A 27,387-nucleotide genomic window follows, 5' to 3' on the forward strand; every position below is an offset into this window, starting at 1 on the left:
CATTTGTTTTGACTTCTGCCATAAGTCAGAGCGATCAAGGTATCCGTTATACATTTGTTAAGAAGTCAAAAGTCAGAGCAATCAAGGTATCCGTTATACATTTGTTTTAGGTTGAGGTTATCAAAACAGTCAGCAAAGGCCAGCCAAAGCCATTAGATATCCCGCATCTTTAGAGAGAACTCATGTATCCAGTATTATCAGTTGAATCAGTTAAATTAGGTTGTGTTATAGCAATCTTGGTAATCATTCCTTCTAACTAGCAAAAGTTAGTAAATAAACCAGTCAACAATAGAGCAGTTGATCAAAGTAGGATCAAGTATGCAAAAAAAAAACCATAAAGTAAGTCCAAAATTTAGAATAGCATTCAGAAGGTTTAATCAACTGTAGCAAGCAAGGAGCAGGCCAAATCTCTATTTTTTAAGATTTTGTTACTAGAATATGGCAGCATTTCAGTAACCAGAAAGACTATGTATAGCCAGCACCACCATCAGGCAAACAGCCCTTATTCTCACCATCTGGTTGTTTTTAAATAGTATTTGATGTCATACTCCAGCACATAGCAGAGGATCAATCAGTACCAGGTAAAGAAGCTAAGCAACATCCTATACTGATGTGGACACAACTGTACCAGAAAATAGTAGCCAAAACCAATGTACCATTTAGCAATACCCTTAACTCACTGATGTCATTTTTAAGTCAAGCAACAAAAGACCTAGAGTGAGTATAAGTAATCAGTGCTATGCAAAAAAAGAAATCCCCATCTATAAAGATCAGGTATCTCAGCCCAGTGATATGAGCTAGTGAGCAGAAGTATACTCACAATAGTCTCCCAGGAGCCAAGATCGGTAAAAATCCAATGACAGCTACAATTATAACTATTAGAATATGGCAGTATTCTAGTAACCAGAAAATCTATGCATAACCAGCACCACCACCAGGCTTTTAGCCTTTATACTCACCATTTGATCAAATCCAAATAGTATATATATGATAAGTTTGATGTTATATTCTTAGCACAGTAGCAACCAAAAAATTAGAGTAAATGTATGCAATCAGTACCAAAAAAAGAAGGCCCCATTTGTAAAGATCAGTTAAATCAACCCAACTCTGTTAGATCCGGGTACTATTCAATCATACCAAAGATTTAAGCATGAAGATGTAGAGACTGTGTATAACCAGCTAGACCAGGCCAAGCATAAGCTCCCCCCCTTTTTTCTTTGACAATTGTGAATGTAACATCACCAATTGCAACCATAAAAAAAGGCAGTATAACCAATATCTCTCCTTCCATTACTCGGAAAAAAGCATGCATAACCAGCGCTCCACCAGGCATTCAGCCTTTATATTTACCATCAGTGTCAAAACACCAAAATAATAACCATATGAAAGATTTGATGTCATCTACTAGTACTACAACTTAAAAAGCCATTAGATTCAAAACAGTCCCAACATGTGAGGCACCGGGTTTCCAACACTTTGTTTTCAAGAGATGAATTAACAGATCAAGCACCATTCCTTCCTCTCACTCTTTCTCAAGAAAAAAACAACAAAGTCTAAGTGAGGGAGCCGAAGATCCCTCACCTCTTTATATATGGTCTTGAAGCACCAAGGAGGATCATATAATGCACACCTTAATGTGATAGTTGCCTGGTTTAGAGACAGAGTGAATGTAAGATTTCGCAACAGAGGCAATACCCAAAGAGGTCCGGGGCCGCGATGTAGTATGATAGCCGTGACAGTTTGATGAAAACCAAGCAGAGTCAATGAACTCGAAAGCCACCCAATTACTTAAGAGGCCAAAGAATAGCTTTGTAGCTAAGAGATAGATTAGTGGGTAGTATCCATAGGGTAGCCCCAAAAGTTGGTAAATAGCTCTAAATTCACCAGCAGTTGTACAGCACAGGGTAATTTCTTATAAGGCAACAACTCGGTTTTTCCACACGAGCTAATAAAATTGGATGATACAATGATAGTCAACAACTCACTCTAGATGAGGTGCCAGAGCAACCACAACCTAAGGCAGTAATTTAATATGTAAAGCATAAGGTAAAAATCCCCCAGAGCCACAACTCAAAAAAAAGGGTTTGAGTGTAACAGGTGGGAGGTTATATATTGTGACCAAAAATAGTGATTTAGAACATTAATCGAGCCCCATAGATGCTATCCAGGTCAGAAGCTGTGACCAAGTGTGTGTGTGTGTGTGTGTGTGTGTGTGTGTGTGTGTGTGTGTGTGTGTGTGTGTGTGTGTGTGTGTGTGTGTGTGTGTGTGTGTGTGTGTGTGTGTAGCTATGGTCATCTACTATGACACTGTGTGTGTGTGTGTGTGTGTGTGTGTGTGTGTGAGAGAGAGAGAGAGAGAGAGAAAGAAGTAGAAGAGGAAGAGAAGTATTAACCATGCAAGAACAAAGAGAACTTGGATGAACTTACCGTTAGAGCGCATTCGCATGCTGCTCACGATAGCGTTTTCTTGGCGTGGGCAAACCTGTCGCGGCTAGTGATAACGCTGCCAACAAGTGTTTATCTTGGCCAATTTTCGCAGAGTTGGCAAAACTCTACTCTCCTCTCTCTACCTTCTCTCATCCTATGCACTGCAATGAAGGAGAAGACAACGTTTTCAGGAGAGTTAATGGGAATCCACCAAAGTTCCCTCACATCAGCAAAACGCTACATTCTCAGTGTGCAAATGCACCCTTATTGAGGAACTAGTTCGTCTTGATTGCTTCACTATTGAAATGAAATGGTGTGAATTATGCCTCAACTATTTTTGAAAAATTGTTCATACATGGAATCCCCAAGAGATGCCTTTATTTTAAAGCTTGCAGATTCAAGAAAATATCACAGGTAGACGATGAGCAGGGAGAGCAAGCTGGCACATGGCAGGGCAAGTAGCAAGTGGTGTGCAAGGGATGCAAGGGGATGGTAAGCAAAGCACAAGCTGGCACGTGGACAACTTGCATGGCAACAAGTGAGGAGCTGAGGAGGGGATGCTCCCAGGAGTTTTTTTCTATAACTAAATGGGTAGTTGCTCTGTATAGAAGCACTTTGGCCAAGTTGATTATCTCATTGACAATGCAGTCAAAGAGGAATTCGTGTGAGTTCAAAACCTACCTTGGTATCTTTGCCTTCTAGTTGCCAAAGGGTGAGGCCTCACTGAAGTCTCCCCTTTTTGTTGATGAAAAAGGAGAGTTTTTTTTTTTAATGCACAAATTTTACTATTACTTGTTTGGTGGATAGAGATAGTGGACACCTATTATGCACAGAGGATATCCAAAAAATCATGAACTTGGGGGCGTGTGAGTGTGTCAATTTTCACACTATTGTGAAGATTGGGTCCTACTTTTACACTCACTCGCTATTGGTGAGGTCAAATCGAATGGCATGGAAGATTCTCTTTCCAAGAATAGTCAAGCAAGGCAGGCTCAGGGCGAGAGTGCTTGGGCAGCCACTTGGTTGCAAGCAGCACTTGGGGAGATGGAGCTTGGAGGGTGGGAGCGCTGGGGTAGCCACCGATTCTTGCTAGTAACGTTTAGCCATGCAGGAGCAAGAAAGTTTAGACACCATAGCAAAAGAGAGGAGGAGGAGTGATGAAACCGTCAATGCTCGAGCCTCCACCTTTCTTGATCGCTTACAGGTTATGCCCCCTCTTGCCTTTTCCTTTCTCCTCACCCATTGGCTCTCGCTCTACTCAAAATCGAGCCTCCCCCTATCCGCACCCATGTATGCCTCTATTTGGGGGGGGGGGGGAGACATGGAGTCATGCATCACAGTGCCCCTACTCATCAAGAGAGAGAGAGATAGACAGCTCGTAGGGAGAGAGACAACAGTTGCAAAGGTTGCAGAGAAATTAGAATATCCCTGCTACTTTCAAGAAGAAAAACATATATATATATATATATATATATATATAAAAATATACAGAGTCTCCCAAAATGATCTTTACTCAACCTATTTCCCATATTCTCTACCTATCGTGTACCCCCTTTTCCCGTCCTCATCCGCTTGCTTGCACATGTCGTCCGTGAGAGCTAACGAGCAGCACCCAACAACAGTAGCTACAAGATGTCAATAGAAACAATAGTAGTAGCTATTGGCAATTAACAAAGAAGCACCCACTAACATCATGTGTGCTATAAAGGGGTGAAGACAAGGTAGAGAGAGAGAGAGAGAGAGAGAGAGAGAGAGAGAGAGAGAGAGAGAGAGAGAGAGAGAGAGAGAGAGAGAGAGAGAGAGAGAGAGAGAGAGAGAGAGAGAGTAGCAATCAGCCATGAATGCCTAGAGAGTCAAAGATGAGAGACCAATGGGTGCAAGCACACACACACACACACACACACACACACACACAGAGAGAGAGAGAGAGGGAGAGAGAGAGAGAGAGAGAGAGAGAGAGAGAGATGTGCTGCTGACAGACATAGTGAGAGACAGATTACAGACATGCAAGAGAGACATGGGGGAGTAGAGATGGGTGGTTTTTTTCTTCTAAAGAGGGCACACACACTCAACAAATATTGTGGAGGACTAGTTTAGTGCAAGACATTCAAATGGGGCAGATGGAGATAGCAGGAGCGGCACACACAAAAGAGGAGATGCCAACATCAAGGTTGTGCAATCCTTTTGTTATGTAAAGAGGAGGTTGAAGGGAGGATAGCGATAGGTGCCGGATGGGGTTGCTTAGACCAGAGTCATGAGGTGGATTCTAATTTTTTGCTCAAGAGTGTGGTTCTCTCCCTTACAAGTGTGCAATGTCCTACGGGTTATCGTGATCGAAAGAAGAGGAGGGGGGTACATGATGGGCTTTGCGAGGTGCATGTGCAGCATGGTAATTTTCTAAAGCTTGTTGAGGAGTGCTTGTTCCTAGGCGCATCATGGCATGACGAAGAGCATGTTGAGGACAAGACAGGGAGATCCAAAGCTTACAGAAGAGATCGCGAGGGGCAAAAGGGGGTGTGCATGTGTGCAAGAACAGGGGAGAAATGTATTGGGGGGTTTTAAGTTATAACTACCAGCTTAAGGCAAGACACTTGCGATCGTCAAAGGAGCCTCAGGGCCATGGAAGAGTCGATTAATAGGCAATGTAATGGGTTGATTGATTTTAAGCATGGACGATGTTCAAACAGGAGTCAGTTCCAAGTAACAGGCAATGTAGTGCATTGATTTATATTAACCATGACCATCGCTCAAACTTACTATAGCTTGGTAGGCAATTGATTTTCCATGTTTTATCTTACATGCTGCTGTAATGAAGGCCTCAACACCCGATCAAATTTAGACCCAACGCCACCTGGTACCCATTGTGCTTGTGTGAATTAGCAACAATTTGAGAAAGTGCAGCTTCCCACTCTTCTGCTACTGCAACATCCACAAAAATATAAAAGAAAACATGTCATATATGCTTGCAACCTCTTTTGTGATGATGCAAGTGTTAACCCTCACGGCTCACGGACACCCCATCACCTACGATGGACGCGTATTATGTATTTGGTAGAGTCAGGTACCGGGCTTGTCGGACCAATAGGGAAAGGTAGAGTGATCGTCGATGAGAGGCGCACTTTAACTTGGACATTCAAGGGATTAGTTGGTTAAGCATGGGCGCCCAAGTGTGAATGGGGTGAGCTCCTATAAAAGCCAACTAAACCTAATTTTTACTCATTCTCTCATTTGTGCAATTGAAGAGTGCTCTTGCTCCATCTCCATCTTCTTCTTCTTCACCTCCTTGTGTGTGTGTGTGAGAGAGAGAGAGAGAGGGAGAGTGTGTGTGCGATCGAGCATTACGAAGGCACGACGGCGGCGAAGCGGTTGAGCGCGGCACGACTGCAGCTTCTTCTTCATCGCGGCGAGGAATCCACCACGAAGGCGAGCGTAGAGCGGTGAGTGACACACCCTTTGTTTTCTTGAGCTTGCTAGTTTAGGCTTGTTGTGTGCTTGGAGCCGTTTGTGGCTCGCATACGGTGTATTGGCAAGTCCCTTGCTTCGACAGTGCGGCAAGGAGCGCACATTTTTGGCGCCGCTGCCGGGGATATGCCCTACACTAAGCTCGGTTAGCACTTTACGCTTCCTTGTGGTGCAATTTCTATCATAGGAAAGGCAGGGAAGGAGTGTGTGGAGATTTCTGTTTTTTGCGTTTTCTGCAATTGCTGTCAAGTTTCAATTTCTGCTATTGTCTGCGTTTTTTCAATTTCCGCAATTTCAGCATTTTCAAGTTCGGCGTTTTCAATTTCTGCAATTTTCTGCATTTCTGCGTATTTTTAATTTTCTGCAATTTCTGCATTTTCTGCAATTTCTGCGTTTTTTCCTGCAATTTCTGCAATTCTGTACTTTTTGCATACCTGCGGTTTCAATTTCTGCATTTCTAAAAAAAAAAAAAATTGAAAAAAAAAATAATTTCGGAAATTAAAAACGCGAGCGAGCGGCTAAATTTTTAGAAAATAAAAAACGTGACTCTTAAAACGGACGGGTTGGTTTGTATAAAAGATAGATATCGGGATCATTTTCCCAAGCCCAAGCCCAAGCCCAGGCCCAGGCCTCAGTCCTCAGTCGTATGATATATACTAGACTCACTCTTATATATATACCCTACTCCCTCAAGAGAGAATGAGAGCATGTGGGACAAGTCCTCCACTCTCCTCCTTTCTCTTCCCACTTGCACCCTTAGACTTTCTAGTTTGGGCCTAGTTCCCTGCTGGAAATTGACAGTTTTAGGGATTCCGAGGGCATAGAGTGACCAAACGGAGGGCTGTAAAGCACGGCACGACCCTCTGACCGATACGCTCGTTTCGAGCTATCACACGGCCCATTCCACGACACGCTCTAAAAAATCTAGCAAAAAAACAAACAAAAAACACGCTAAAAACTAGTCACAAGGCCTCCTAGAGCAGCTTTTTGACACCTTAGGGTATCAGAAGCACATGCACTTACGCTCTGGGCGGGTGCTAGAACACGAGCATATTGAGGGTGCCTCTGTTCATACGGATACCCATTACCCATCCACGATAAGCTCTAGACCCTCAGCGGGGACACAAGGTAGCACCACCCAAGACCCTAAAATAGCCGCTAGTGATTCCTCCTCCGACTCAGAAATCATGGAAGCATACCCTACCCAAAACACTGAGAGAGAAGGCCATGCACCTCCCGAAGCTCCACAGCCTAGTACTAGTATGTTTAGCCGTTTCATGGAAACATTAGGTAGAGCTACTCGCTCGGAACCTGATGCAAATGAAGCACACGAAGGGGGTGGGGAAGTGGACTCTCCTTTCACATCGCACATGGACCCCACACCCCCAAAGAGTGTCCATGTGGATATCCTACCAACTTCTTACCAAGAAGGCCCTGTTGAGCTACCTCCTTCAGAAGTTCCCTCTAGAGTACCGTTGGTGACAAGTAAAACCACGGGGAGCAACATTGCTTCTACCTCACAAGAAACCATTAACACGTCGACTCTAGAAGGATTGTTCATTAATGATCATTGGACATACGACCTCCACACTGAGGTGTTGACGGATCTACACTCTGGCCACGCCTACCATGTAGGATGGATAGAGATTGTACAATCCACCTCTAGTGCCACGAGCATCGAAGATCAACAGAAAATGATCTGTAATGTTATTCATGGCATTATTCAATCAGAAAGGCAAAACCGAGGGGTAAATATACTCTCAACTGGCCCCATGAGATTTCTGGATACGAGCAAGGCTCAACAGCCTACTCTATCACAAATGGAGACTCCTCTAATGAGCCCCATGGACCCATCTTACGTCATTTCACCTGGGGTCTCTATGCAATCTGAGCCTCCGAGCGAAAACTTTAGCTTCCCTAACTTGGCTCAACCCTCTATCAAGGAAAACACAGTGCTCACTCCAAGGATAAGCCTGACAGAGAATGTACCGATGACATCTACAGTTAGCGCAGTGCCACTACCTAGTGTCGTAGTACCTAATATGGGGCCTCGACCATATGTGCCTCTAGCCCCTTATGCACACATGGCCCCCACAGCTCCAATTGTACCACTTGCTTATGCTCCTCGAGTGCCGCTCCCTAGCTCTTATCCGAGTGGACCTATGCCCGGTTATGTTCCATATCCTGCATCATCTACACATATGCCAAGACCGGTACCCGTTCCTCTCCCACATATGATTCCAAGAGTACCTCCACCGGCCCTACCTCCTCACATAGGTGACTTGGCAGCGTTTGCTCAAACCATAGGTCGATCTATCGCGGAAAATATGCATCATGCATCTGATAGAGAGCCTAGAAGTAAGGCAGTACAAATTGCCAAACTCACGCAAAAATTCAATGGGGACGAAGATGCTAGGAAACACATTGAAGTGTTTGAACAAGTATGTGATTCCTTAGGGGAACGCAACGAACTACATAAGTGCAATGCCTTAAGCTTGACATTAAGTGGGAAGGCTGGAGATTGGTATAGGACCCTAAGGGTGGACGAGAAAACAATCTACCCTACCCTTCGAAGGTTGTTTCTAAAGGAGTACATACGAGAAGGTGTGCTTTGGGGTGTAGCATCTCAGCTACAGAAGGCCGAACGTAAGGAAGGAGAGTCAGTAAGGGACTTCATTAGTCGTCTAAAGCACTTAAACTCTCGCTGCCCTGTAAATGAGCGCTTCAACAATAACCAACTGCTTGATCGATTCATTCGAGGGTTGAGGAATGAAGGAATCTATAATGGACTAGTGATTAGAGGTATCACAACCTGGGAAGATGTCACTGCCAATGCAATCCAATTAGAGGACAACTTGATGATAGCAGGCATGAGGGTGTCTACTGACACGCGATCCACTAGCTCACAAGCCATTGAGTATGAACCCATGACTGCAAAGCCCATTGCCAATGAGCCAAAGGTATTTGAGACATTCTTGACAGACCTCACCAAGGCAATCCAAGAGTCTCTTAAGGATAATCGACCCCCTCAAAATAGTCACATGTATCCAAGAAGGGAGCAACAATGGTGTTCCATTTGCTTAGGTCCACATAGCACTAGTGAGTGCCCTACGTTTAGAGTAAAATTTAATGGAACTTGCAACGCATGTGGTAGGTATGGTCACCAAGCTAAGGATTGTTTAATGATCAAACGTATGATGGCAAATAGACCACCTGTAGCCTGGACGGATGCGCCTCGAGCTCCTGTATTGATGCCTACTCCACCTGTTGAGCAACTACCGCAACACATGGTCCCTAGATCTCAAAATGTTGTACAAGCTACACCGCTACCACCTCCTGTGCTAGGACCGCAGCCCCCGCATCCAAGAGTCGTCCCTATGAACCAAGTGGGTTGCGAGCCATCTAATGCTTATGCAGATGGCTGTGAGGAGGAAATAGACACTAGTATTGCCTACGGACTTGATACATTGGAAGAATGTCCTATATACTACATGGAAGATTGTTGGGGACAAGTCAAGCCGGTTTATCAAGCTGCTGCTCTCGCATCCAGAGGTCAAAATATCAACACCCAGGCTAGGAGGCCACCTCTTCAATGCTACGAGTGTGGTGGACCACATCGAGTAGCGGAGTGCCCTATTAGGCTGCAAAAGAATGCTGCACAGATGCAAATGAATCAAGGGAGCACGTCTGCAATGCCAATACTCACATGTAATCGTTGTGGCATAGATCACTTGATTGCCCAATGCCCCTGTAACCCAAATGCGCCTAAAATCACACCCCTAAATTTGGTTGAAATTGCTAGTGTGACATTGCCAATACCACCCGTCGCACCCGCTTATGCGATTACACGGTCCATGCTTCAAGGGCCAGGCCATATCCTCGAAGAGAGAGATACCGCGTCAGTTATCCAAGCAAAGAAAAAGAAGACACGAAGGAAGAAGTCGCAGAATACGGAAAATTCAAAGCCAAGTTCCAAAACAAACATAGGAACAGGAGATGACCCCGTGTATATGAATGACCTCGAGGATGATTCAGATTCAGTCGAGACAATGGAGACTAGAACCAATACCACAAAGGGAAAGACCGACAAAGAAAACCGTAACATGGAACCAAATGAAAACCGAATAAGAGAAAACCATAAAGAGCCTCTGAAAACACCACAAGTGTTTCCAAATCCAATCCAAGACCCCCAAGATAAATCGCAGGGGCAAAAAGGGAAAAATCGTAAAAAGAAGATTGGGACGTACCCAAACCCAGTAGACGAGATTGAGCAGGTGAAACATCTAAGAGGTTTAGTGGAGGAGACTCAAAGGAAACTAGAACCAGAACCCATGCATATCAAAATTCATGACACAGTGTTTCCCACGCAAGTTCATCCACCCCACATGAACCATAGACCGTTAGCCATATCTAGTATCATCCAAGAAGGGAGTGAGGACAGGACATCAGAAAGTGAGCATACACCCTTCTTGTTGGAAAGGATGTTTAACGAAGGAATACCTGATCCCATTGAGGAATATGAGATTCCATCCTCACCAGTTCCTAGTCAAGGACCTACACCCTGCAAAACGCCAATGAATGTTGCCAAACTAGTGGACTTCATGTCTTCTGAGGTCCGAACCACGATCATAGCAAAGCTGTATGGAGATCCTGAGTTATTCCTTGCACTTCGAGCATTCCTTAACGGAGAGCTACGAACGGGATTACCGCAGTTTGCACAACCAAATAGGCCTGACTCGATTATGATTGATGAGGAAAATCATGTGCAATCACTTGACTTAGATGGACACGAGTCTGTGATCGAGGTACCCATTAACGAATTAGGGCAGTATTTTGAAGGCGACGAGTCTAATGCGACCCTACCCATCACTACCAAGGGATTAACTATAAAGGGAATTCTTGATGGTGGTGCGGGAGTTAGCATCGTTACAAAAGATTGTTGGGAATCCATGGGAAAACCCCGCCTCAGTGTTACTAACATTGTGGTAAAGATGGCAAATGGTACCATAGCCAAACCTATGGGGATGCTCAAGGATCTTAAGATCAAAGTTCTAGGACACAAGGTACGACATACGTTCATTGTAATGGATTTCTCTAAACACCTTATGTCATATGAAATGATTTTAGGACGACCATTCATGAGGGAAGCACAAATGGTTCATGATTGGTCTAAAAATCATGTCTATTTGCAATTCCAAGACTCTGTCCTTAGAGTGGATTTGGTGACTGGTAAGGTACACCCCTTAGGGAGTAAAACCATTATTGATCATCGCTCTGACACCACAGTTCACTCGGCCCCACTACAATATTGTTACACTTGTAAGAAGGATACAGACATTGGCCAAGATTCTCCTTACATGGATGTGTTACCGGGTATGACGGAATCAGACAATGTGGATTGGGTCCACCTAGCATCAACCATAGACACTTGGGGAAATAGGGGGACGACCTGGGTAACACCTGAGGGGAATGAAATGCCTATACCCTTAAATATGCTACAAGCAATGCATATCGCTTCCGACAAGACTCATCCTAATGTCACGAAGAAAACATACAAGTGGGTCCCTAAAGCTTCTTTAGTGACCATAGCTAGTGCTAAAAAACAGAATCCTTGTAAGAAATGTACCACTCGCTCCAAGAAAAGTAAGAAAATGTTGCGATGGATCCCTAAACGACTATTGGAAGCCCAAGGCTACTATCAAGGAAATGATCAAATCTGGGTGCCAAAACGTAGATTGTGCTCTTACCTGTCACCTGACCCAAATGAGCCCAATCCCGTAGCTCCAAAACGAATCAATGATCGTGGAAAGAAAAAAATCACAGAATGCTACACACCTGCTCCCGAGCTAGTTTGGGTACCAAAGAAAGAACGATTTGTTCCACCTACCTCAGGAAGGGGGGAGTCCCATGAAGATTCTAGCTCCTCATGTAATACATCCATAGAGGTAAAAGCTTCTACACAGCCTCCATCTATAGTAGTGGACCTCCATGAAGCTACAAAAGAATCCACACCTCCCAGTGTTCAAGAATCACCTAATGAACCACTTCAAGTTCGATCCTGGGAGAGTACCTTACCACCCTTGCAGCTTGCCAAGGCACCTAGGGTAATAGAAAACTACTGGCAAAAATCCTCACCTATTACCAACTGGAACAATTGGTTTCAAAGGGTGACAAGCTCATTTCAAACGGTATGATCTACCCAAGGAAGGGGGGAGTGTTTGCTGACAGTCATCATTCATTTGTTTCCCTCTCAACCTTTTTCCCTGACCTCTCAATTCCAATCTTAGGGAATGTACATATAAAGCTTTATACTCAACAAAAAAAAAAAAAAAAGAGCAAGAGCAATTCGCAAACGAGTATGCACAATAAAAGTCAAAACATTGACTCAGACCTACACATGTCACATCTGGTGCAGTGAAACAGAAACCTATGCCATAAAACACCTTTGATCCTCATCACTTGAGTGATGGAGGGTAGGTAAGATTAGTACGATAGGAGTGTTTCTGTTTTAGAGTTGAGAGATTAGCAAAGTTCTCTTTTCCCACTAATGTGCCTCCTAGAGGTATTGTTTTTGTTTCCTAGTGTGTACAGGAGCGTGTTGCTATTGATAGGATTTGGACCTTCATGGAACCTTCAAATCAATCATGACCATCAACACAAACAGGTGTTTCTTGTCCATTAGCATTGCCCTTATCTTTTTGCATCTATGATTGTCTGCTTTGATTGTGATTGGTAGCATAATATTCAGCGCATTGGCTTAGTATCAAACATTTAATTCAATGTAATGTTTTGTCATAATCACTTGTCTAGGTTTAAGAATCAAGCAGTCCGACTAAGCTAGTTTGACCAAGCTAGGTATTAGAAATCTTCTCTTAATACCATGGGGAATGCCTTCCTAATAATCAATGGTTACTTAGGTTCTTAATCCGATTTAGGCAGCATTGTATGAAATGTACTAGGGCTTTCTAGTGGGCTTAACCCTATTGACCTTTAGTTTAAGTATTATAAAGGGAGTTTACTAATGTGATGAGCCTGGGGAATGTAACAGTGTTATATGACCTCCCAAAGTTACAAAATTAAAATGATGAAAATGAACAAACAAAAAATCAAAGTGCCACAATGTAAAATTTTACGCTGGAAGAGAAATCTCAGCTTGATTTGGTACTTCACTCACATGTATTGCCTATGGTACTAGAGCCCTAGAGGTTCCCAGCGTGGGCGCTTTTCCTTGAAAAGCAAAAAACCCAAGGCATACAAAATAAGCACACACATCATAATTGAATCACTGTGAAAAGACCTTGGGGGGTCAAAGAAAAAGTAATCAGTCAGGCGATGATTTCATGAGAAATTCCTTTTATGGTAGCTTAACTACAAGGTTTTCTAGATATAGCCTCTAGTCAGCCCTTGAACATGAATACTTGGCTCTCGCGATTAAACAACTTAATTGACCACTGAAAATTAAGAAGCTTACCCATGGTATTAATATTCGATCTCTAGTGCTTTTCGACCGTCAAATTAGTGACCCCAGACTTGTTTAATTTTTTACCTTTACATCTGTTTATGCATTTGATTACATTGAAATTTAATGTTCATTGCTAACAAATTGTTTGAAATTCTTTTTCCAATCAATGTGTCTACCTAAAACTGCATATGCTTTTTAAGAGAATGCAATTACTGTGCCAATGTTGTTTGATTTTGCAGTGACTGAAGAAGGCTAAGGACATTCATCTCAAATGCTCTTCCACCTCGACGAACCAGCTTCAACTCAATAGCTTCCGAGGACGGAATCTACATCAGGAAGGGGGGCATGTTAACCCTCACGGCACACGGACACCCTATGATCTATAAACGTTGTATTATTTAGAGTCAGGTACCGGGCTTGTCGGACCAATAGGGAAAGGTAGAGTGATCGTCGATGAGAGGCGCACTTTAACTTGGACATTCAAGGGATTAGTTGGTTAAGCATGGGCGCCCAAGTGTGAATGGGGTGAGCTCCTATAAAAGCCAACTAAACCTAATTTTTACTCATTCTCTCATTTGTGCAATTGAAGATTGCTCTTGCTCCATCTCCATCTTCTTCTTCTTCACCTCCTTGTGTGTGTGTGTGAGAGAGAGAGAGAGAGGGAGAGTGTGTGTGCGATCGAGCATTACGAAGGCACGACGGCGGCGAAGCGGTTGAGCGCGGCACGACTGCAGCTTCTTCTTCATCGCGGCGAGGAATCCACCACGAAGGCGAGCGTAGAGCGGTGAGTGACACACCCTTTGTTTTCTTGAGCTTGCTAGTTTAGGCTTGTTGTGTGCTTGGAGCCGTTTGTGGCTCGCATACGGTGTATTGGCAAGTCCCTTGCTTCGATCTCTAGTGCTTTTCGACCGTCAAATTAGCGACCCTAGACTTGTTTAATTTTCTACCTTTACATCTGTTTATGCATTTGATTACATTGCAATTTAATGTTCATTGCTATCAACTTGTTTGAAATTCTTTGACCAATCAATGTGTCTACCTAAAACTGCATATGCTTTTTAAGAGAATGCAATTACTGTGCCAATGTTGTTTGATTTTGCAGTGACTGAAGAAGGCTAAGGACATTCATCTCAAATGCTCTTCCACCTCGACGATCCAGCTTCAACTCAATAGCTTCCGAGGACGGAATCTACATCAGGAAGGGGGGCATGTTAACCCTCACGGCTCACGGACACCCCATCACCTACGATGGACGCGTATTATGTATTTGGTAGAGTCAGGTACCGGGCTTGTCGGACCAATAGGGAAAGGTAGAGTGATCGTCGATGAGAGGCGCACTTTAACTTGGACATTCAAGGGATTAGTTGGTTAAGCATGGGCGCCCAAGTGTGAATGGGGTGAGCTCCTATAAAAGCCAACTAAACCTAATTTTTACTCATTCTCTCATTTGTGCAATTGAAGAGTGCTCTTGCTCCATCTCCATCTTCTTCTTCTTCACCTCCTTGTGTGTGTGTGTGTGTGAGAGAGAGAGAGAGGGAGAGTGTGTGTGCGATCGAGCATTACGAAGGCACGACGGCGGCGAAGCGGTTGAGCGCGGCATGACTGTAGCTTCTTCTTCATCGCGGCGAGGAATCCACCACGAAGGCGAGCGTAGAGCGGTGAGTGACACACCCTTTGTTTTCTTGAGCTTGCTAGTTTAGGCTTGTTGTGTGCTTGGAGCCGTTTGTGGCTCGCATACGGTGTATTGGCAAGTCCCTTGCTTCGACAGTGCGGCAAGGAGCGCACAGCAAGCTAGAGGCATGTAACTGAAGGTTGCATGCTGATATGGATGGACATGCATCGCGAGATTACATGATTAGATGCATCGCCATGCCCAGATAGGTAATTCTCTCTCTCTCTCTCTCTCTCTCTCTCTCTCTCTCTCTCTCTCTCTCTCTCTCTCTCTCTCTCTCTCTCTCTCTCTCGCAAAGGGCCCTAGGAACTACCTTGGAGAACCCTCCTCCCTACCGCCCTTTATATAGCCTTTGGACTTCTAAGGCTCCCTACCCAGCTTAGCAGTCAGCCCTTGGCTCGGGTCCGTGACCCCCCAGGGTTGCCCTTGGCCTGACATTACTCCCCCCTTGGAGAAGTGTTTTCGTTGTTTTCGTCCTCGAAAACAAAAGTGGGAAACTTCTTCTTAAGAATACTATCGTTTTCCCAAGTGTCTCCTTGGGGGCCTAGTGGCACTGTTTTTTTACCTTGTGGGTCAGTTCCGACATCGACAACTATATCCGAATATTCGGCAATCTCAGAATCTACAAAGATTTCAAAAAAAAAATCTTTGGTTTTGGAGCACGCACAACAACCTACTGAACACAGGTTTTTTGACCTTCGTTTTGAGCCTTGATACTTAACCAAAGCGGGCAAGAAAATGATACCAAATTAGGCACAATCAACATGTTTATTGCCGATTATTCCTTATGAGTTCTTGGAGCCAATTTAGCAAAGTGTCCCATGGTTTTTTGACATATACAGCAAGCTCAAAGGGAAGTTTGATGGCAACGGAGTTCTGCTAGATGCTCAAAATTGACACGAAATTTTTTTGCAAGCGTTTAAGAATCAACAAAGTAATTAGCAAGGCTACTTACTGGTGACTACGATGATTTCTACGAATACGACTAGGTATTCTTTTTTTTCCTTTCTAGCACAACACATAGCCGCCATGGATTCAGATGTCAACATGAATCACGCCTTTGATTTTGAGCAGCACACACCTAGCCCTCATGATGATGCCTTGCGGCTAGATACTCTCATGGAGGGTACATGCGCGACTACGAGAATGGACGACGGTTATGAATTGCTTGATATTCAAGAATTTAGAGCACTTCAAGCACGCGTATTTGTCATACAGAATAATTTTGCACAATTGAATGCCAACGTCACCAAATTGTTTGATATGTTTGTGCAATTTATGCAACACTTAGCCAAGGGCCCAAACCATGGAGAGGCTCGGGTTACTGCCACCCATGTTGGGGGCGGACCTGGTCTGTCGGAGCAAGGCTCCAATCTGGAGAGGGTACCCCTTCTCTCCCAATTAGAGGTGGATGATTTGATGAAAAATACTAAGACACCGATTTTTAGGGGAGAGGAGAGGGAGCACAATAAAGATGCAGTGAATATATTCCTCAGTAAGTGGATGGGATTCACGATCTTAAGCGCACTCCTGATGCAGTCAAGGCAATGCAAACGAGTCTGACACTAGAGGGTAAGGCCTACAAGTGGTGGATGTCACTCAAATAGAAGGGCACCATACCACACTCATGGGCAGCCTTCAAGGATGGGTTCAGAAAGGAGTTTTTGCCCACTAATGAAAAGGACAAAAACTGGTTTGCTTGGGATAAGTGTTCTATGCGTCTGCATAAAAAACTGTTGGAATATATCTCGCACTATCGAGATGTCATCCTCAAGTTGGATGGTCTAGATGATTTCCAAAAAGTGTGTGGGTTTATTCGTGGGTTGATCCCTGAGCTTAGAAAGCATTTCAAAACCCAGGATCCCAAGACGCTTGAGGAGGGAGTAGTGCAAGCTCATATTCACGATGATCTCAACAAGAGACCATTGCATAATACTCATGTGCCTGCCACTACACATGCAAATGCACGCACACAACATGGGCACAATAAAAGAAAGTTTTTAGTAGCTGCATCAGAGGCCTCTAAAAAACCCAAGGGGTCTAGGGGTCCTCTCTCCACTGAAGAGTTTGAAAAGGAGAAAAAAGAAAAATTATGTTTTCAATGTTTAGGAAGCATCCATGGCCAAGAGGATTGTCCCAAGGGGAAATCTGATTCCCAAGGGAAAGAGAGATCAATACACATGGTGCAATTGTTGCCTCTTGAGTCTTCATCTCATTTCTCCAAGGTGGAGGTAACACATACCAAGGTGGTGCATGAATGTTGTATAACGACTTCCATGTGGTAGTAGACCTTCGGTCCACATGACCTAGTGCATATGCACAGGTCTATTCAAGGGCACACGGTGCATATCTTGATAGATGACGGTGTCTCACACAATTTCATTATCAATGGATTAGTGAAATGACTCAAGTTGCCCCAGACTCCAAGTTCATACCATTAGAAGGTAGCAATGTTGAACGGCCATGACGCCGAGGTGTGGGACACTCAAGAGAGAGATGTATCGTTGTAAATTCAAGGGTATAACACGTCCTTGGATTTCCACGTCATGAATATGGAGAGGGCGGATGTGGTACTTGGTCAATAATGGTTACATAGTCTAGGACCATCACTTAAGCATAGCTCTGGACACAACATCTTAATGTTCAAATCCAATCGTGTGCATGTGTTGTTGTTGGGAGAGAAGGATGTGCCTTCTTCACCACTCATTTGTACAGTAGAGCTTATCAAGCTCACTTCTAATAATGAAATAAAAGACGTTTTCTTGTGTTACTCTTTGTGTCATTTTCTTTTAAATGTTGATTTTGTTTCCATTGAAAATTCCTCAACGTCATATGCTTCTCTCTCTTCTCTCTTAGCAATGGCTAGTAATCTCTCTCCTCCAGAAGCAAATGTTGCTAATCAATTAAAAATTTGTTAATGAAATATCAAGCTGTATTTCCAATGATTTACCACCAAGGTTACCACCGACATGGGCTGTGTAACATGGCATATATATGGTTGCAGCAGATAGTAAACTATTAGTAAACCACCCTACAGAATGAGCCATTATGAGGCTGCTGAGGTGGAATGTTGGCTTGCTGACTACCTCAGTAGAGGTTTTATTTAACCTAGTTCTCCACCATGGGCTTCTCCCATCCTATTGGTGAAAAAAAAGGATGGTAGCATGCACGCATGTGCACTGACTACCGTGGTTTGAATGCGGTAATCATTAAGAACAAGTACGCATTACCACGAGTGGATGAGTAGTTTGACAAAATCATGCTCGTATTTTTACTAAGATTGACTTGCGATTGGGATATCACCAAGTACGCATTCAACTTGCTGATATACCCAAAACTGCGTTCCGAACAAGGTTTGGACATTTGAGCTTTTAATTATGCCCTTTGGGTTAACCAATGCGCCCGCAACTTTCATGACTCTCATGGATAGTGTCCTGAGACCGTAATTGGGCAAGTTTGTTATCGTCTTTCTCGATGATATTCTCGCGTATAGTGCCTCTAAAGAAGAGCACTTGCAACATCTAAAGCAGGTGTTTGAATTGCTAAGAGCAAATAAGTTATATTCCAAAGAGTCGAAGTGTGATTTTCTCAAGGAGTGGATTCACTACCTAGGGCATGTCATCTCAACTGATGGGTTGCACATGGATCAATTCAAAGTGGATGCCATTTGCAGGTGGCCATCTCCTAGAAATCTGGAAGAGTTACATATTTTCTTGGGATCTGTCGGTTTTTATCGAAGGTCTGTCAAAAACTACGCTCATATTGTTGTGTCGATGACGGACCAACTGAAAGCCAAGGGGAAAACCTTTTAGTGGGGTACCGCTCAACAACAAAGTCTTTGATTATCTCAAGGACACATTAGCTATATCTCCTATTCTAGCTAGTGTGGATCCTTTCAAGCCATTCGTTGTAGAAATCGATGCCAATAATCGTGCTATTGGAGCAATCCTTCTGTGCAGGAGAGAAGTCCAATTGCATCTGAAAGAAAGAAGCTCGATTTAGCACAACATAATTACTCTGCTTATGAACAAGAATGCTACGCAATCATGTCTGCTTTGAAGACATGGCAGCATTATTTGTATGGAGCTCAATTTATGAGTGTGTTTGACCATGAAAGCATAAAATGATTTTCACAACAAATTGATTTGAAGGGTCAAAAGGCCAGGTGGGCTGAGATTCTGGAGTATGATGCAAAGCTCCAGTATCGTAAAGGATGGTACAACATGGTAGCTGACGCTCTTAGTCGTATGCCTGAGATCAACTCTCTTCTTTTCATGGAAATTAGAAGTGGGGTTTTGGACTCTCTTAAGAGAAAATATGAGCATGACGATGCATACTCCAAAGTGTGGAGCCATGTGAAAATCAGGGATCCTTCTCACTTGAATGTTGGTACTGTGTCTTTAACCTCCACACTCAGTTATCCTCTATCAAGTGATGAGCTGCAGAGATGGAAGAATTTTTCCATTGATAATTGGTACCTACTTTACAAGGGGAGAGTTTGTATACCGACAGACGCGGACATTTGGCGCCAAATTCTTTATGAATGTAGCGATAGTCCAAGTGCAGGGAACCTAGGAATTAAGAAGACTTATGCTCTCATAAGACGACAATTTTATTGGCCATGTTTACACGGCTATGTCCAAGACTATGTCTTGCATTGCAAGAAATGTCAAGTCAATCAAGCAGAGCGCATGAAGGCAGGAGGTCTCTTGCATCCATGAGAGATTCCTAATGGTAAATGGGAAAGTATCTCTATTGATTTCATTATGGGTTTACCAACCACTGAATGAATTCATGGCTCAATATGGGTGGTCGTAGACTATGTAAGTTTATTCCAACCAAATCAACAATCATGACTCCACAATTAGCTAGTTATTTGTAGACAATCTGTACACGCTGTATGGATTTCCAAGTAGCATTGTAAGTGATTGTGATCCCAAGTTTAACAGTCATTTTTGGAGGGATGTGTTTAAACAATTGGGTACACAACTCAATCTAAATACAATATGTCAGGACACCGGCAAGGCCGGACTAGACAAGGGCAGGCCCGGGCTAGGCGGTGTGGAACGGGGAGTCCAACTAGGGCAAAGGGCTAAGGGCTTGCCTATATAATGGGTGGTTGGGTGGTGGACTCTCAGGCTCTAGCTTCCCTTGTCTTACACTGGTATCAGAGCTTGTGTCTATTTTGGGAAAGCGGGAAGGGCATGGAGCTTTCTAGCCACTCAAGTCTTGCATGTCGTACACAGTGGGGATCACCTCTTAGCAAGGTCGTCGACGAAGTTGCAGCCCGTGGGCATGCGACCTTAGCAAGGGAGGACTGCCGGGCAGGAGCACCAAAGCACAGGCGCTTGGGCTTGTTAGCGGCGCAAGGCCGTGTTGGGAGTTTTACGACACAGGGCCGAAGCCCCTTGGGCTTTGCATCGATCGCCCCAGGCTCTGAAAGCCTTTGCGCGCTGCCCGTTTGGCACCATAGCCGACAATGAAGCTCTTTTTCCCACTTGAAGGGCGCCCACCCCCTTAGGGGTAGTGGCCATACACAACAATTTTAATCTTAAGGGGTGGTACCCACAGTGGGTACCCCACCCCCCCTACTCCACTACGTGTGAGTACGGCAAGGCCGAGCTAGGCGGCATCAACGAATCCGGCACGCATTTTGACAACAATTTCTAGCGTATTACATAGAAACTCAGAAATCTAAAACCTGTTGTGACATGCTTAGCACTATTGTAGGCAAACTCGAGAATAGGTAAGTATTATGTCCAGTCTGACTGTTTTTTGCTAAAGTATGCTCTTAGCATATCCTTTAGCACCTGGTTAACCCGTTCTGTTTGACCATCTGTACTAAGGCCCTTAGTTGTGTACCCAATCGTTTAGATACAACTCTCCAAAAGTGGCTGTTAAACTTGGGATCACGGTCACTAACAATGTTACTTGGCAAACCATACAATTTGTATAGATTGTCCACAAATAACTTGGCTAGTTCTGGTGTCTTAACCGTTGATTTGGTCGGAATAAACTTACAGTTTAGTCAACCTGTCTACGACCACCCATACTGAGTCAAACCTCGTATAGTGGTTGGTAAACCTACAATAAAATCCATATACATCTTGAAATTCCTTTAATAATTTCTGTAATTGACTAGCAATGTTTGCTTGTTTAGAATTAGCAATTGGTGGAATAGAGGAGAGAGAAGCATGCGGCGTTGAGGAATGTTCAACAGACTCAATGTTAGAAAGAAAATGAGACAGTGAGTAACACAAGAAAACTTGATCTATTTCATTATAAAAAACGAGCTGCATAAGCTCAGCGGTACAAATCAATGGTGATGAAGGTATATCTTTTTCTCCTAACAACAACACATGTGCGCCATGGGATTCAAACATCAAGCTGTTGTGCTCATAGCTACGCTTCAGTGATGGTCCTAGGCTATGCAACCACTCCCTACCAAGAACCACATCAGCCCTTTCCATGTTCATAACCTGAAAATCCAAACAAGTAGAGTACCCTTGTACTTCCAATGGAACAACTCGACATTGAGTATCCCATATTTCAGTATCATGTCCATTCGTCATTGCTACCTTGTAGTGGTGGGTACTCGGAGTTTGAGGCAGTTTGAGCTTTTTCACCAATCCGTAATTGATGAAATTGTGCATAGCACCGTCATCTACCAAGATGCGCACCTTGTGCCCTTGCAGATATCCGTGCATACGTATTAACTCATGTGGTCCAAAGGTTGGTTGCCACATGGAAGCTATGAGACAACATTCATGCACTACCTCAGTGTGTGTTACTTCCACTGTAGAGAATCTTGAGGAAGACTCAAGAGGTAGCAGTTGCACCGTGTACACTGCTTTTTCCTTTCCCTGAGCAGCAGATTTCCCCTTGGGACAATCCTTTTTGCTGTGACCTCTTCCTAAACATTGAAAACATAACTTTTCTTTCTTGGCTTTATCAAAATCCTCAGGAGAGAGAGGACCCCTGGACCCCTTGGGTTTTTTAGATGCATTTGAATTAGCAACTAGAAATTTTCTTTTATTGTGCCCATACTGAGTGCGTGTATTACCATGTATACTAGCAGGCATGTGACTATTATGTGTTTTCTTCTCATCACGATCATCATGAATATGTGCTTTCACTATGGCTTCCTCAAGTGTTTTAGGGTCTTGGGTCTTGGGTCTTGACATACTTCTTAAGCTCGGGTGTCAGACCTCGTATGAACCCCCGTACTTGTTGAAAGGTATCCAAGCCTTCCAACTTGAGGATAACGTCCCGATAGTGAGAGATATATTCAAGGAGTGATGGAGATTGGCGCATGAAACATGTGTCCCAAGCCGTCCAATTTCGATCGGCCTCGTTTGTAGGCAAAAATTCATTGCTAAACATTGCTTCAAAAGCTGCCCAACTCTGTGGTATGATGTTCTTCTCCTTGAGAGACATCCACCATTTGTAGGCCTTGCCTTCCAGAGTTAAGCTCGTTTGCAGAGCTCTGACTGCATTCGGAGTATGCCGTAAGGCGTGAATTCTATCCCACTTGCTGAGAAAGATATTCATTGTATCCTTATTGCGGTCTCGGTCTTCTCCCTTAAAAATTGGTGGTTTAGTGTTCTTTCACAATTCATCCACCTCTTTGGAAGTGAGAGTATGCAACGTATCAGCAGTTGGGCCTTCCCCTAGATTAGAAATGCCCTGCCCTTGTGTTGCAACGTGCTCATGCATGTGGGTGTCAGCAGGACGCTTAGACTGCTGATGCATTAATTGAATTACTAATGTGGATAGTTTAGTAACATTTTCATTTAAAGCTTTAAAATTTTCATCCATGACTGTCATGCATGTCTGAAGTGCACGAAATTCTTGAATATCGAGCAATTCGTAAGTATCTTCTCCGGCATAGCGTCGCGGGTACTCTCCTTGAGAGGATCCCGGCCGCGGGCCATCATTGGTAGGAACAGGAGTACTTTGCTCAAAATCGAATGTCATATTGATATCCGAATCCATGACTACACAATGCGGTGAAAGAAGTACTCAGAAAAAATACCTGATAGTGAGAGCACTCGCAAAGTATAGAAGCCTTGCTAACTCCGTCAAAATCGAGAGTAATCCGGTGGAAAATGATTTGAGTTGTCCGCCGTATATGAATTCCACTAGCTCTTGATAGTCGAATCAATTAGGCTTGAAAGCGGTAATTGATGCCAACCAAAATTTATACTGCAACTTCGCCAAATTGGTTGTCTTGAAATTTCTGAGTTCCTGCATAATACGCAGGAAATTGTTGTCGGAATGCGTGCCGGAGCCTTGCCATACACAAAAATTTTAATCTTAAGGGGTGGTACCCACAGTGGGTACCCCCCCCCCCCCCCCCCCCTACTCCACTATGTGCGAGTACGACAAGGCCGAGCTAGGCGGCATCAACAAATCCGGCACGCATTCTGACAACAATTTCCTTCGTATTACGCAGAAACTCAGAAATTTCAAGACAACCAATTTGGCGAAGTTGCAGTACAAGTTTTTGTTGGCATCAATTACCGCTTTCAAGCCTAATTGATTCAACTATCAAGAGCTAGTGGAATTCATATACGGCGGACAATTCAAATCATTTTCCACCGGATTACTCTCAATTTTGACGGAGTTAGCAAGGCTTCTATACTTTGTGAGTGCTCTCACTATCAGGTATTTTTTCTGAGTACTTCTTTCACCGCACTGTGTAGCCATGGATTCGGATATCAATATGACATTCGATTTTGAGCAAAGTACTCCTGATCCTACCAATGATGGCCCGCAGCCGGATCCTCTCAAGGAGAGTACCCGCGATGCTATGGAAGGAGAAGATACTTACGAATTGCTCGATATTCAATAATTTCGTGCACTTCAGACACGCATGACAGTCATGGATGAAATTTTTAAAGCTTTAAATGAAAATGTTACTAAACTATCCACATTAGTAATTCAATTAATGCATCAGCAGTCTAAGAGTCCTGCTGACACCCACATGCATGAGCACGTTGCCACACAAGGGTAGGTCATTTCTAATCTAGGGCAAGGCCCAACTGCTGATATGTTGCATACTCTCACTGCCAAAGAGGTGGATGAATTGTTAAAGAACACTAAACCACCAATTTTTAAGGGAGAAGACCGAGACCGCAATAAGGATGCAGTGAATATCTTTCTCAACAAGTGGGATAGAATTCATGCCTTACGGCATACTCCGGATGCAGTCAGAGCTTTGCAAACAAGGTTAACCCTGGATTTACAAATGGTGGATGTCTCTCAAGGAGAAGAACATCATACCACAGAGTTGGGCAGCTTTTGAAGCAATGTTTAGCAAGGAATTTTTGCCTACAAACGAGGCCGATCGGAATTGGACGGCTTGGGACACATGTTCCATGCGCCAATACCCATCACTCCTTGAATATATCTCTCACTATCGGGATGTTATCCTCAAATTGGAAGGCTTGGATACCTTTCAACAAGTACGGGGGTTCATACGAGGTCTGACACCCGAGCTTAAGAAGTATATCAAGACCCAAGACCCTAAAACACTTGAGGAAGCCATACTTAAAGCACATATTCATGATGATCCTAATGAGAAGAAAACACATAATATCACGCTGCTAGTATACATGGTAATACACACACTCAGTATGGGCACAATAAAAGAAAATTTCTAGTTGTTAATTCAGATGCATCTAAAAAACCCAAGGGGTCCAGGGGTCCTCTCTCTTCTGAGGATTTTGATAAAGCCAAGAAAGAAAAGTTATGTTTTCAATGTTTAGGAAGAGGTCACGGCAAAAAGGATTGTCCCAAGGGGAAATCTGCTACTCAGGGAAAGGAGAAAGCAGTGCACACGGTGCAACTGCTACCTCTTGATTCTTCCTCAAGATTCTCTATAGTGGAAGTAACACACGCTGAGGTGGTGCATGAATGCTGTCTCATAGCTTCCATGTGACAACCAACCTTTGGACCACATGAGTTAGTATATATGCACGGATATCTGCAAGGGCACAAGGTGTGCATCTTGGTAGATGACAGTGCTACGCACAATTTCATTAATTAGGGATTGATGAAAAAGCTCAAACTGCCTCAAACTTTGAGTACCCACTGCTACAAGGTAGCAATGATGAATGGACATGATATTGAAATATGGGATACTCAATACCGAGCTGTTCCTTTGGAAGTACAAGGGTACTCTACTTGTTTGGATTTTTAGGTTATGAACATGGAAAGGGCTGATGTGGTTCTTGGTAGGGAGTGGTTGCATAGCCTAGGACCATCACTGAAACGTAGCTATGAGCACAACAGCTTGATGTTTGAATCCCATGGCGCACATGTGTTGTTGTTAGGAGAAAAAGATATACCTTCATCACCACTGATTTGTACCGCTGAGCTTATGCAGCTCTTTTCTGATAATGAAATAGATCAGGTTTTCTTGTGTTACTCACTGTCTCATTTTCTTTCTAACATTGAGTCTGTTGAACATTCCTCAACGCCTCATGCTTCTCTCTCCTCTATTCCACCAATTGCTAATTCTAAATAAGCAAACGTTGCTAGTCAATTACAAAAATTATTAAAGGAATTTCAAGATGTATTTCCTAATGATTTGCCATCAGGATTATCACCAACAAGATCAGTACAACATAGCATTGACGTGGCTGCAGGTTGTAAACTTGTTAGTAAACCACCTTACCATATGAGTTATTCAGAGGCTACCGAGGTGGAACGTCAGCTTGCTGACTACCTTAGCAGAGGGTTTATACAACCCAGTTCTTCGCCATGGGCTTTGCCTATCCTCTTAGTGAAGAAAAAGGACGGCAGTATGCGCAAGTGCGTAGACTACAGAGGCTTAAATGCGGTTACAGTTAAGAACAAATACCCATTGCCCAGAGTAGATGAGTTGTTTGATAAGCTCACTCATGCTCGCATTTTTACGAAAATCGACTTGCGGTCAGGATATCATCAAGTCCGTATTCGACTTGCCGATATACCTAAAACTGCATTCCGAACACGGTTTGGACACTACGAGTTTTTGGTAATGCCCTTTGGGTTAACCAATGCGCCCGCAACATTCATGACACTTATGGATAGTGTCTTGAAGCCATATTTGGGCAAATTTGTCATTGTTTTTCTCGATGACATCCTAGTCTATAGTGCGTCTGAAGAAGAACACTTACAACATCTCAGGCAGGTGTTTAAGTTGTTACGCACAAACAAGTTATATGCCAAGGAATCTAAATGTGATTTTCTAAAAGATGAAATTCAATATTTAGGGCATGTAATTTCAGCCAACGGCCTATACATGGATCAATCCAAAGTAGATACCATAAGAAAATGGCCTCCTCCTAAAAATCTGGAAGAATTACATATATTTTTAGGATTTGCAGGTTTTTACCGAAGGTTCGTTAAAAACTATGCTCAAATCGTTGTTCCTATGACATATCGACTAAAAGGCAAAGGTATAGCTTTTTAGTGGGGATCCACTCAACAACACAATTTCGATACGCTCAAGGATGCATGAGCTACAACTCCTATATTGGCTATTGTAGATCCTTTGAAACCATTCGTTTTGGAAACGGATGCCAGTGACCGTGCTATTGGAGCAGTCCTGTTACAAGACGGACGATCGATTGCATTTGAAAGCAAGAAGCTTGATACAGCTCATCAGAACTATTCTGCTTACGAACGAGAACTCTATGCAATAGTGTCTGCCTTAAAACATGGCGGCATTTCCGATTGTGGGCACTCTCCCTTGGTAGTTTTAATTTGCCCTAGGGCCACAAGGCCTTGGGCGCTTGAGAGTGTGAAAGGAGAGCCCCAACTATGGCAGGCAGCGAGCAGAGCTTGCTACCGAGAGAGAAGGTGAGACATCGCATGCTATAGAGCTCCCTGACGTAGTATCCAATGACGAGAAAACACCCTCATCCCCCTGTGACCTCAGCGAGCTTGGCCTCGTGCACTTTGGTGGAGGTCTAGAGCTTCAACTCCCTCCTCGCGCACGCCCCCCTCCACATGGCCGCCTCCACTTTGTCTTGCTCGGCTTCACGGATTGTGCATGTATTGCACGAGCATCCAGTGGAAGACCACGCTCTCCTCTTTTCCTAGAACAACCTGAAGGCTATGATACTAGTGAAAGGGCCCTCGGAACTGCCTTGGAGAACCCTCCTCCCTACTACCCTTTATATACCCTTGGCTCTTCTAGGGTTCAATGGGTATTCTAATGGCTCAATTTTTTTTTAACAACAATGATTTATTTAGAGATTCCATTCAGTCTGCTTAGCATCGTGTCCAACCATTGCCACCATACCTGTCATAGACAGGAAGGTGACATACATGCCCATAAGAGAAGCAAAGGCAATGGTGCCCTATACTTGCT

At 43.7% G+C, this 27,387-nt stretch overlaps 1 protein-coding gene across 1 annotated transcript; it reads left to right on the top strand.

The window, feature by feature from the left end:
- Window positions 1-19,246: 19,246 nt before the first annotated feature.
- Window positions 19,247-19,744, top strand: LOC147450028 (uncharacterized). Its single transcript, XM_086520974.1, has one exon. The coding sequence runs from the start codon at window positions 19,247-19,249 to the stop codon at window positions 19,742-19,744; it is 498 nt and encodes a 165-aa protein (XP_086377100.1).
- Window positions 19,745-27,387: the final 7,643 nt, after the last annotated feature.

This window comes from Adiantum capillus-veneris, chromosome 9, assembly GCF_014529385.1.
Source record: "Adiantum capillus-veneris isolate H3 chromosome 9, ASM1452938v2, whole genome shotgun sequence".
Lineage (NCBI taxonomy): Eukaryota > Viridiplantae > Streptophyta > Polypodiopsida > Polypodiales > Pteridaceae > Adiantum > Adiantum capillus-veneris.